Source organism: Hemiscyllium ocellatum, chromosome 13 (assembly GCF_020745735.1).
Source record: "Hemiscyllium ocellatum isolate sHemOce1 chromosome 13, sHemOce1.pat.X.cur, whole genome shotgun sequence".
NCBI classification, from domain to species: Eukaryota; Metazoa; Chordata; class Chondrichthyes; order Orectolobiformes; family Hemiscylliidae; genus Hemiscyllium; species Hemiscyllium ocellatum.
Window position 1 is genome coordinate 77,661,356 of NC_083413.1, and position 13,026 is coordinate 77,674,381.

General features: G+C 43.9%; 1 protein-coding gene across 1 annotated transcript in view; it reads right to left on the reverse strand.

Annotated features, from left to right (window-relative positions):
• Nucleotides 1-13,026, reverse strand: part of ankmy1 (ankyrin repeat and MYND domain containing 1) — a 95,306-nt gene that overhangs the window by 69,608 nt on the left and 12,672 nt on the right. The window contains exon 3 of the mRNA XM_060833954.1: nt 3,391-3,860. Within this exon, the coding sequence (XP_060689937.1) occupies nt 3,391-3,860 (470 nt within the window). The remainder of the gene's footprint in view (nt 1-3,390; nt 3,861-13,026) is intronic.

The following is a 13,026-nucleotide window of genomic DNA, read 5'->3' on the forward strand; positions in this document are numbered from 1 at the left end:
ATCCAGGCCAATGGACTACTAATTATTAATCTAGGCCTCTGGACTAGTAATCCTGTGACAGTATCACTGCATCACTAACTCCCTCAACTATACTTGACAGAGAATAAAACTAGAATATTCTAGTTGATCTTTATCCAATGAACCTCCAAATTCAAATCCTTTTCTGCAACCATATCCAAAGTCTCACATGCCCCTGCTTCAACAACTGCTTCCAACCCTTCAATTCCTTTGTATCTTTTGGCCTTCTTCAGTTTTTGAAGGCCCCACACCTCGAGATCTCAACCTTGGAGCTTTTGAGCACAAAGGTCAACGATGATACCTCAAGACAGGGCCACATTGAGGCACTGGCTTTTGGATGAGATGTTGAACCGAGGTCCTGTCTCCCCGTGGCAATGAAGCCATAACAATCCGGTCACGAGCTTGGTGAAGAGCAGGTGAGACCTCCTGCTGAGTTGGCCAGTACCTATCCATTAAGTAACGGAACGGTAGACCCTTAAATGAATGATCATGTTTGTAAGGTCTTGCTGTGGTTGAACCAGCAGTTTTTTCTTCGTAATAAGAATGATGACATATTTGGCTAAAATAAATGCTGTTTCATTATTGACTGTACACTACTTTGGGGTGTCATCAGCTTATGGAAGGGATAGATAAGTTCAAGGCTAGATTTATTTTGTTACATAGCCCCACCTCTGGAGACACAGTTTTTAGTCAACTTGGCAGCTCTCGCTCATTTATGCACTTATCCTTTCTATGAAGTAACTTACAGAGCACCTTTGTGATGGAGTCCCCTCCTCTCAGCTATTGACCATTAGTTGTAGCTGTCTGCTCCTTGCAACCTGGGAAGGCTTCTGATTTACCCACTTGCTTTGAAAGCCAGCCTGCCACTCACAGTCAGATAGGCAACCCCTCCACAAGCCAATTAGGGAGCATTCCAACCAAAGTTCCAATGAAGTCCCTCAGACTAGGGTCACTGAAACAGTCCCAGCTCCTACTGCCCAAAGCCAAGGCAAGGATACAGCCCCTTACACTCAACTTCCTCAAGTGTGACAGGTTTTGAGTCTGGTGAACAGTTCTGGTTTCCATATTATAAAAGGAAGAAAGAAGAATGGGAAAAAGGTGCTACTGGATTACACCAAAATTGAGAGATCCTGAATTTTTATTAAACTTTTACATGGGGTGTGGGCATAACTGGCCAGACCAGTATTTGTTGACCATCCTCAATTGCTCTTGAAATGTGTCACTTGATTTGTTTCAGGGGGCAATTAAATATTAACCACATTGCTCGGAGTCTGCAATCACATGTAGGCCAGATCAGGAAAAGGTCATGAGTGAACCAGATGGATTTTTAATATCAGTTGACAATCAGCTGCATGGTCACCATTAGACTAGCATTTAATTCCAGGTTTTACTGTGCACCACGGTAGGGTAGAATAGATCTCACAACCCAAAGCATTAGCCTGGCTTCTGGAGACGTTGCCACTATGCCTCCAAATCCACTCTATTAGGGAGGTTCGGCCTAACCAGCGGAGCTCTTTTCGCTCAAAAGGTAGAAACTAAGGGGTGACCGAATAGAGACCTCTGAGGCAAGTATTCGTCAGGGTAGAGGTAGAGAAGATGCTTCCATGAGGCAAGGCAAGATTTGAGTCCTAAATATAAGCCAGTCACTAACAAATTCCAATAGGGATTCCAGGTACAATTCTATACCCAGAGGAAGGTTAGAATGTCAGACTTATTACCATAAAGAATAGCTGAGGCGATTAGTACAGATGCATTCAGGGGGAAGCTCTATCAACATGAAGGAGAAGGGAATAGAAGGAGGCTCTGATAGGGTTAGACCAAAGAGGAGTGAGGACTGCAGATGCTGAAAACCAGAGTCACAAATTGTGGGGCTGAAAAAGCACAGCTGGTCAGGCAGCATCCGAGGAGCAGGAGAGTCGACGCTTGGGGCATAAGCACATTCCTGATGAAGAGCTTATGCTCGAAACGTCGACTGTCCTGCTCCTCGGATACTGCCTGACTAGCTGTGTTTTTCCAGCACCACACTTTTTAACTAGGGTTAGACCAAGAAGGATGGATGGAGACTCATGAGAAACATACCTAGACGTGCTTGTCTGGTCTAAGTTTGGTCATTTGTGTCATCAACACAATCTTAATCGAAACAAAGTCAGGCAAAAAGTATTAAAGGACATTGAGATTTTGCACTTATATAGCACCTTTTTTAGCAAGAGGAGGGGGCGTAATAGCTGAGCTGCATTGTTAATCCAGAGGTCCAGGTTATGTTCTGGAGACCTGGGTTCGAATCCTGGTGTGGCAGATGTTACATTTTGAATTCAATAAAAATTTTAGAACCTGGAATTAAGAGTTTAATGATGACCGTGAAAACATTGTTGATGGTTGGAAAAACCCATCTGGTTCACTAATGTCCATTAGGGAAGGAAACTGCCACCCTGACCCGGTCTGGTCTGCATGCATCTCTAGGCCCATAACACAATGGTTGGCTCTGAACTTCCCCACCCCAGACAGTCAGGAATGGGCAATAAATGCTAGACTGGCTAGTGATGCCCTCATCCCATGAATGAATAAAATGTAAAACTTTTCACCTCCTCAAGGAATCCAACCGTCTTCCTTGAGATAGTACCACTGGGTTCTGTTGCATTAATCTGACAGAGCTGAGAGTTTAATAGATTTGGCACTCCCTCAGCACAGCACTGAAGTGATAGCTTAGAGTCTGTGGTCACTTGCATGGGTTTGAGTTGCATGGGCTAAGGGATAGCTGCACAGGCAAGTCATTTTCAAACCTTTTCTCCACACATGCCACAGTGAGGAGCATTGACGGAAACCTGGGAGTAGAGTACTTACCTTTTGGCCTCCTACATATGTGAAAGGAGAAAAATACCTTGCACAAACAAGTATATAGGAGAGGCTGGATAGCCTACAACTTCCCTTCATACAAGTGTCGGAGGTTGAGGGGTGACCTTATAGAGATTTGTAAAATCATGAAGAGTACAGATTAGGTGGGTGACAGGTGTCTTTTCCCTACAGGAGGAGATTGCAAGACTGAGGGGCATATCTGTAAGGTGAGAGGAGAAAGATTTAAAAAGGACATGAGAGGCAATCTTTTTACACAGAGTGTGGCTTGTGTGCGGAATGAACCTCCAGCGGAAGTGGTGGATGTGGGTACACTGACAACCCTGAAAGACACTTGGATAAGCACATGAATAAGAAATGTTTGGAAGAATATGGGCCAAGTACAGGCAGGTGGAACTAGTTCAGTTTGGAATTATGACCAGGGGATTGGTTGGACCGAAAGTTCTGCTTCCACATTGTATGACCCTATGCCACAACATTTGCAAAATGGTTAGCATCCTAGAATAACTGACAAATGTATACCTATGTCTATAGATGTGTATTTGCATTTGAACCAGCAAAGGGGTTTGGTTTACGATGGGGAGCTTCACCGTCTCATCTTCATCTCCCAACTCTTCTTTTTGGAAGAAATATCTGTCACCTTCCTTTGTGTAGGAGCGAGTGAGGGGCAAGTGGTCAGCGTCGGTGGAATAAATCGCAATGTCCGCAGGCAGGGTGTAGTTGTCGTCAAACAGGAGTTTTTTGAAAGGGTAAAAGAAGGGGTCTTCCTCGGGATTGACTCTCCAGAAATACTTCTCCTTGTACGTTCTCACTGGGATGGTAAGCTCTTCCTTGCTGGGATAGTAAAGCGGGTGATCCTTCATGGTGGTGTTTCCTGGAACTTCAGTACAAAGCCGGATGAGGTGATTCCGGTACCACAGGCCCACATCCTGCCGGCCATTGGGATAGGTCAATACCCCAGGCCCAAATCGCTCATCAGCTTTATAAAGCCCCTAAATGGGAAAGAAAGATTCCTGGTTACAGACAGCACAGAAACAAAACTTAGGGCAAATGAGCCAATTCCGCAGTCATACATTCTGCAATTCTGAATGCAGAGCAGAATGGTAATGCACAGTATACTGAAATGGGCCTCTTGACTGTTAAAATCAGGACATTTGTTGAAAAATAAACTTGAAGCCGTGCATTTATCATCACGCAGCAAAGTGCACTGGCTGACAATCTCCATGCAGCTACACCTACTGCTCCCCATTTGCGGCTTTTCTGGAATCTCAGTGAGAATGGGTTTTTCAGATAGTGAACCGCAATGGAAGCCTTCACTGCGCACAGTGCCCAGGAGATGCAGGCCAAATGCAGCACCTTTACGCTGTTCTGTTGAATATAAGGAACAAAGAACAATACAGCACAGGAATATGACTTTCACCCCTCCAAGCCTGCGCCAACGTATTTTGCCCTTCCACATGACACTCTCTTCACTGACAGAATCCATATTCCTATATTCCCTTCCTATTCAAGTATTCATCCAGATGCGTATTGAATGCTGCTATTGTGTCTGCTTTCAGCACCTCCTCTGGCAGCATGTTACAGGATCTCAACCACCCTTTGTGTGAAAAACTTGCCTCACACATCTCTTTTAAACATCTCCCCACCCCCAACCACCTTCCCCACCCCCCACCCCCCCAACAAACCACCACCACACCCCGAACCTCGCATCTTGAACCCATGTCCTCTAGTCATTGACTTCTCTACCCTGGGAAAAAAAAATCTCATACTACCCACTCTATCCTTGCCATTCACAATCTTATAGTCATCTATCAGTTCACCCCCTCAACCTCCTGCATTCCAATGAAAGCAAACCCAGTCTATCCAATTTTTCTTCATAACTAAAATCCCCCACACCAGGCAACATCCTGGTAAACCGTTTCTGTACCCTCTCCATTCACATCCTTCTGATCGTGTGGTGACCAGAACTGAATACAATATTCCAAGTGTGGCCAATGTTCTAAAAAGCTGCAGCATAACTTGTCTATCCTTATACTCAATGCCCCTTCCATGAAGGCTACAATGCTATAAGCCATTTTAACTACCTTATTTACCTGCACTGCCACCTTTAGTGATCTGTGGACCTGCACACCCAGGTTCCTCTGCATATCAATACTCCGAAGGGTGGTGTTATTCACTATAGAATTTCCAGCTATGTTTGACCCTCCAAAATGCATCACCTCACATTTGTCTGGATTAAACTCCACCGCCATTTTTCTGCATATGCCTCCAATTAATCTATATTCTGCAGCATCCTCTGACAATCCCTCTCACTATCCACAACACCACCGATCTTTGTATTGTCTGTAAACTTACTAATAGACCAGCCATGTTTTCCATCAAATCATTTATGTAGACCAGGAACAGCAGAGGGCCCAGCAATTATCTCCGTGGAACACCACCATTCACAAACCTCCATTCCTAAAGAAGTTCTTCTGCCGCCACCCTCTGTCTCCTATGACTCAGCCAGTTCTGTTTCCATCTTGCCAGCTCACCTCTGATACCATGTGTCTTCACCTTTTGTACCAGCCTGCCATGAGGAACCTTGTCAAAGACTTTGATGAAATCCATGTACATAATACCAACCACTTTTCCCTCATCAATCATCTTCATCACCTCCTCAAAAACCTCAATCAAGTTAGTGAAGCACGACCTCCTCCGCTCAAAACCAGGCTGATAATCGCTAATAAGTCAGTTTACGTCTTAGAGTGTCTAGATCTTGTCCCTGAGAATATTTAAATGTTCCTACCACCAACGTGAGGCTCACAGGCCTGTAATTTCCTGGATTATCCCTGCTACCCTTCTGAAACAATGAGACCACATTGGCTATTCTCCAGTCCTCTGGGACCTCACCTGTGGCCAAAAGAGGATACAAAGATGTTTGTTAATGCTCCAGCAATTTGTTCTTGTCTCCCTCAATATTCTGGGATAGATCCCATCAGGCCCCGGAGACTTTGCTGAATACTTTTTAAGATACACAACATTTCTTCTTTTTTAACAGAAACTTACTTGACACTCGCTTCTCTGAAACCATCTTCCACCAATTCCTTCTCTGTGGTGAATACCGACACAAAATATTCATTGATATCATTTATGACTTCACTTCCCTCTTCTGGCTTCACACATACATTCCCTCCTTTGTCCTTGAGTAAGCCAACCCCTTCCCTGCCTACCGTCTTGCTTTTTACATATGTATAAAAAGCCTTGGGATTCTCCTTAATCCTGTTTGCTAATGACTTTTTATTACCCTTTTTAGCCCTTCTAATTCCTTATTTAAGTTCTTTCCTAATTTCCTTATGTACTTCAAGGGCTTCGTCAGTTCCCATCCTCCTAGACCTTACATATGCTTCCTTTTTCTTTTTGACCAAAGTCATAACGTCCCTGGTCATCCAAGGTTCACATAACTTGCCACACCTATCCTTCATTCTCACAGGAATGTGCCACTCCTGAATTCTTATCGACTGCTGCTTGAAGGACTCCACATCTGATGTGGATTTGCCCTCAAACAACAGCCTCCAATCAACATTTTCCAGTTCCTGTCATGATATTATTGTAGGTTGCCTTCCCCAAATTGAACACCTGCACCTGAGGACTGCCGTTATCCCTATCCATGAGTAACTTAAAACTCATAGTATTATGGTCACTATTCCCAAAAGGCTTCCCCACTGAAACTTCACTCACCTGGCCGGGCTCAGTTCCCAAAAACAGGTCAAGTATAACCCCTTCCCTTGTTGGACTGTTTACATACTGTGTCAAGAAACCCTCCTGAATGGAACTTATAAATTCTGCTCCACACAAGCCCCTATCACAAAGTGAGTCCAGTCAATATATGGGAAGTTTAAATCACCCACCACAACAACAATGAGGTAACTCAGCACAGGCTGGCAATGGGCGAAGTGTCATGATGGACAACTCATTCACAGTCACACATTTACTTAGATACTAATAAGATTAGATGTGGCTGGTTAGCTTAGTTGGCTGGATAGCTGGTTTGTGATGCAAATTAATACTAACAGCATTAGTATGTTGATGCTGTGAAGGACTCATCTTCTCAGCCTCTCCCCTTACCTGAGGCTTAGTGACCCTCAGGTTAGGTCACCACCAGTTGTCTCTCTGATGAGAGCACGGCTCTACGGTCTAATAGGGCTCACTCTTCAATGAGAAAAGGTAACAAACATTTCTTTCAAAGATTAAGAAGGTGTCTAGCATTCTTGCTTCCATTGCTTAGATCTTTGAGCGTTAGAGTTGGGGCATCTTATTGAGGTTGTACAAGACGTTGGCGACACGTCTTCTGGAGTACTGTGTCTAGTTCTGGTCACCCTGTTATCGGGAGGATATTATTAAGCTGGAGAGGGTCCAGGAGAGATTTACCAGGATGTTGCAAGGAATGGAGGGTTATAAGGAGAGGCTGGATAGGCTGGGACTTCTCTCATGTAGGAGGGTAAAGGGTGACCTTACGGAGGAATCACGAGGGGTACCTTTTCCCTAGGGTGGGGTATTTCAAAACTAGGGGACATATTTTTAAGGTGTAGAGGAAAAAGATTTTAAAAAGTTACGAGGGGCAACATTTTTACATAGAGTGTGGTGTTTGTGTAGAATGAACTTCCAGAGGAAGTGATAGATGCAGGTACAGTTACAACATTTAAAAGTCATTTGGATAAGTACACAAATAAGAAATGTTTGGAGGGATATGGGCCAAGCACAGGCAGCTGGGACTAGTTTAGCTTGGGATTCTGGTCGGCATGGACTGGTTGGACCGAAGGGTCTGATTCCGTGTTGTGTGACTCTATGACTGAATGTAAGCAGCAGTGACGCAGCGTTATTTCATGGTATTCTCTGGTTGCTCAGGTCAGGTTTGAGCAGAAGCTTGCCTTTAACAATTCAATCACTTTTGCGGTGAGTCTTGCTGGTGGCAGACCAGAAATGAGTGGATTTATTGACTTCAATCTCGCAACTTGCCCTGTGATGGTGTTTAATACAATACACACACTACCTCACCCAATCAATGTCAATCTAATTATACCATGCTTCCAGTGTACAACCCATATCACTACAGGATCTCAGTGTTCTGATTTAGAATGTGCAAGTCTGCACAAAGCATCACTACTCTTCACAACACTGCAAATGAAACAATGGTGGAGGCAGTAGTATTGTGGGCAACTCACTGTAATCCAGAGGGGTAGAGTAATTCTTTGGGGTGAGTGGTCATTGCTGGATTCAAATCCAATCATAGCGGTTGGTAGAATTTAAATTCAATGAACAAATCTTAAATGTAACACCAGCACCAGTGAGTGACCTTGATGACTAACATCGATTGACATAAAAATCCATTTGGTGCAATATCGACCTTTAGGAAAGGACATTCTGAAAGAATCGTACTGGACTCAGAACATTAACTTGGTTTCTCTGTCCACAGATGCTGCCAGGCCTGCTGAGTTTCTCCAGTGTTTTTCTGTTTCTATTTGAAACTCTCACCTGCTCTGGCCTATGTGTAACTCAAGGCCCAGAACTGCATTTGCCCTAAGCTGCACAGTGACTGCAAGGCTCTGCACATGCCCATCTGCGTGATCCAACTGTAGACACACTGACTTCCCATCTTGGAAGCTCCTGCCTTGCATGGACCCCGCAGGTCCGTGAACAAAAAAGATGCTAGAGAATACAGAGCCACAGCAATGTGGTTGATTCTGAACTGCCCTCTGAAATGGTCTAGCAAGTCACTCGGTTTAGGTGCAATTATGGATGGGTCAACAAATACCAAAAGAGACAAAAATAAGGAGCTTGATATATCAGGAAATGTAATAAAGGGGCACCAGCACAAGTGTGGTGCTTGTAACGCACTGATGGAATTGGGATACTGTTGGGACGGGGTGTATGTCGTGTTCTGATTGCTTTTCTCTCATGCGTTCAGCACATGTTCCTAACTCTATCTATCTTCTTGACCCCAACTTTCTCCATTTGCAACAAGGTTGTCGTTCACAACACTCTCAGGGAAAGAAGTTTCACCTGAGTTCCTTATTAGATTTAGTATTGCTTATCTTATGTGGACTCCTCCATCGCCAGACCATAGCAACACGACGGCTGGAGGAAGAGCGCCTCATCTTCCGCTTAGGAACCCTCCAACCACAAGGGATGAACTCAGATTTCTCCAGTTTCCTCATTTCCCCTCCCTCCCCCCACCTTGTCTCAGTCCTAACCCTTGAACTCAGCACCACCTTCCTAACCTGCAATCTTCTTCCTGACCTCTCCGCCCCCACCCCACTCCGGCCTATCACCCTCACCTTGACCTCCTTCCACCTATCGCATTTCCAACGCCCCTCTCCCAAGTCCCTCCTCCCTACCTTTTATCTTACCCTGCTTGGCACACTTTCCTCATTCCTGAAGAAGGGCTCATGACCGAAACATCGATTCTCCTGCTCCTTGGCTGCTGCCTGACCTGCTGCGCTTTTCCAGTAACACAGTTTCAGCTTCGTAGCTTATGTGCGTGTTCATTTTCACATCTGTACGAATGGAAATGCCTACTCCACATCTACACCATCAAACCTGGGACATCAAACTTTTAAGAATCACTCCCTTTAGTTCACCTGCAAACTTCATCTTCTTGAAATGAACCTCAGTGCTTTACATATATCTTGAGTGTTTTTTAAAAAAATTACAGCTATTTTAAATTGTTTGATAACTTTCATTCCCAGATCCATTAGTTCCTCTACCCCAGTTAGGCTGATTGTCGAAGCCTTATGTGCTCCCTATATTCCTCCCAAAATGAAGCATCTCACACTGATCTAGGTTAGATTAATGAATCAATTAAGCATATATGCTGCTTTTCGATCTACAAGGAAGTCAAGGATTTAAAGAGGCAGGCAGGAAAGTGGAATTAAGGCCGCAAATAGATCTGATAGGATTGTACTGAAAACTTGAAGCACCTAGTAGCCTATCCCTGTTTTTAGTTCATATTCCATGATTGTTCTGTTACTTCATGGAAAACCTCACTGTAGTGATTGTACTGAGGTCAGCCAGCTGCACCTCACAGAATATGAGTTCCCTGATTGGGGCTGTTAATCTGGTCCAACCAGGGAGCCTTGGCTGACATATAAAAAGGTTGAGTGTCAGAGATACTGACACTCTAGTACATAACTCTGAAGAGGCAGTACTAGAGTCATGGATTATTAATGTGTAAATAAAGGGTAAAGATAGGCTTCTGTGGAGTTATTTCACTCACCAAGGCTGGCCACATATGACCTTCCCTTTTGAGAGAAGTGTGTTGATTACTTTTAGCTGTTGTTGCGATTTTGAGATGTTTTCCTATGACATAATTCAGTAAAAGTTCCATTATTGTTGCTACATTACAGTAACTGATCTATAGTTCTCTGAATGGTTCAATATCCCTATTGACATACAGGAATCATATTTGCTGTCTGCCGGTCCTCTGGGACTATTCACTTTTCTAGTCCAAAGATGTGCGGGTCAGGTGAATTGGCCGTGCTAAATTGCCCATTGTGTTAGATATATTAGTTGAAGGGAAATGTGTCTGGGTGGGTTACTCTTCAGAGGGTCAGTGTGGGTTGGTTGGCCGAAGGGCCTGTTTCCACACTGTAGGGAATATAATCTAATCTAATGGCATTTTTATATAAAATATACACCTTTTTTTCTTTGTTGTTTCTTTGATTGCTTCTTTTAGTTTTGCATGCACGGAATCTCTCCTCTTTGTATTTGTTTCATTGATAACAGCATCACTGGTTAAGCCAGCATTCATTTCCCATCTCTAAGGACCCTTGAGAAGGTGGTCATATCTCACCTCTCACCACTACAGTCCTTGGAATGTATGTACGCCCACAATGCTAGAAGGGAGTGTTCCAGGATTTTGACCCAGAGACAGTGAAGGAAACAGTAATATATTTTCAGGAGACCTCTTTGAAATGTGCCTCACAGGCAGACAGATTGGGGAAAAAGTCATTTAGCATGCTTGCTTCATTGCTCAGGCTTTTGAGTGTAGGAGTTGGGGCATCGTGTTGAGTTCGAGCAGGACATTGGTGAGGCCTCTTCTGGAGTAGTGTCCAGTTCGGGTCATCCTGTTGCCAGAAGGATAATATTAAACTGGACAGGGTTCAGAAGACATTTACCAGGATGTTGCTGGGATTGAGTTATAAAAATAGACTGGATCGGCTGGGACTTTTTTCACAGGAGCATCAGATGCGGGGCATTAATAAGGTGAATAGCGAAGGTCTTTTTCCTAGGGTGGAGGTGTTCAAAATTGGGGGGCATATTTTTAAGGTGAAAGGAGAAAGACTTAAAAAAGACACGAGGGGCAACTCTTTTACAAAGAGAGTGGTTAGTGTGTGGAATCGACTTTCTGAGGAAGTGGTGCATGCGGGTCCAGTTAAATATAAAAGACATTTTGTTAAGTACAGAAATAGAAAATATTTGGAGAGATGTGAGCCAAATATAGGCAGGTGGCACTAGCCTAGTTTGGGCACATTATCGATGTGGACTATTTGGACAAAAGCGTCTGTTTCCACGCTGTATGATGATATGACTCTATAAGATAGGGTGGCATGTGGTTTAGAGGGGAACTTGAAAATTATGTTGTTCCCACGTATCTGCTGCCCTTGTCCTTCTAGATGGTAGAGGTCACACATTTGAAAGGAGCTGTCAAAGGAGCCACAGTGAGTTGCTACAATACATTTTGTAGATGCACTCTGAGTTAATGGTGAAGGCAGTGAATGTGAAAGTGGTAGATAGAGTACCAATTAATTAGACTGATTGTCCTGGATGATGTTGAGCTTCTTGAGTGTTGCAAGAGTTGCATTCATCCAGACAAGTGGAGAGTATTCCAGCACTCTCTTGCCTTGTGCTGTTTAGATACTGGACAGGCTTTGAAGTGTCAGGAGGTGAATTAATTACCTACCGCAGAATTTCAAGCCTCTGATCTTCTAGTTAGGCACAGTATTTAAATGACTGTTCCAGTTCAATTTCTGGTCAATAAACGGATGTTGACTGTAGGGTTTTCAGTAACACTAATACCATTGAATATCACCATAGTCAGTCAAATGCTGAGCTAATATTCAGGCAGTCTCTCTCATCAGAACCCCTGAGTCCAGCTCTTTTGTCGATGTTTGGACCAAAGTTGCAATGATGTCAGGAGCTGTGTGACTGAACAAATGTTGACTGATAGCGACTTTCTCGACACCTTCCATCACTTTGCTGATGATGAGGAGTAGACTGATAGGGCAGTAGTTATTCGGATTGAGTCTTTGCTGCTTTTTGGGGAGAGGATATTCCTTTGCAAATTTTCACATTGTCAGATAGATTCTTTTTTATTCGCCCACGGGATACGGATGTTGCTGGCTGGGACAGCATTTATTGCCCAACCTTAATGGCCAGTGGGAGGTGGTGATGAGCTGCCTTCTTGAACTGCTGAAGTCCATGTACCATTGGTAGACCAACAATGTTGTTAGGACCCAGGACACAGAATGAATGGAGATATATTTCTAAGTCAGGATGTGGCCTGGAGGGGAACCTGCAGGTGGTGGTGTTCCTGCTGTCTCTGCTGTCCTTGTCTTTCTAGATGGACATGGTCATGAGTTTGCTAGGTACCAGTACTTTAACTGTATGGGAACAACTTGTCTCAGTGTGCAGCTAGTTCTGGAGCGCAGGTCTTCAGTACTATAGTCAGAATGCTGTCAGGGGCCATCAACTTTGCTGCATCCAGTGTCTTCCCCCATTTCTTAATATCACATGAAATAAAGAGAAGTGGTTCAAGAAAATTTTCTGATTCAGTATGTAGATGTACCTAGTAGAGGAGGTGCAAACTTTGACCTATTCTTGGGAAATAAGGCAGGGCAGGTGACTGAGGTGTCAGTGGGGGAGCACTTTGGGGCCAGCGCCCATAATTCTATTAGTTTTAAGATGGTGATGGAAAAGAATAGACCAGATCTAAAAATTGAAGTTCTAAAATGGAGGAAGGCTAATTTGGACAATATTAGGCAAGAACTTTCAAAAGTTGATTGGAGGCAGATGTTCGCAGATAAAGGGACGGCTGGAAAATGAGAAGCGTTCAAAAATGATAGAACAAGAATCCAGAGACAGTATTTTCCTGGTAGGGTGAAATGGAAGACTGGTAGG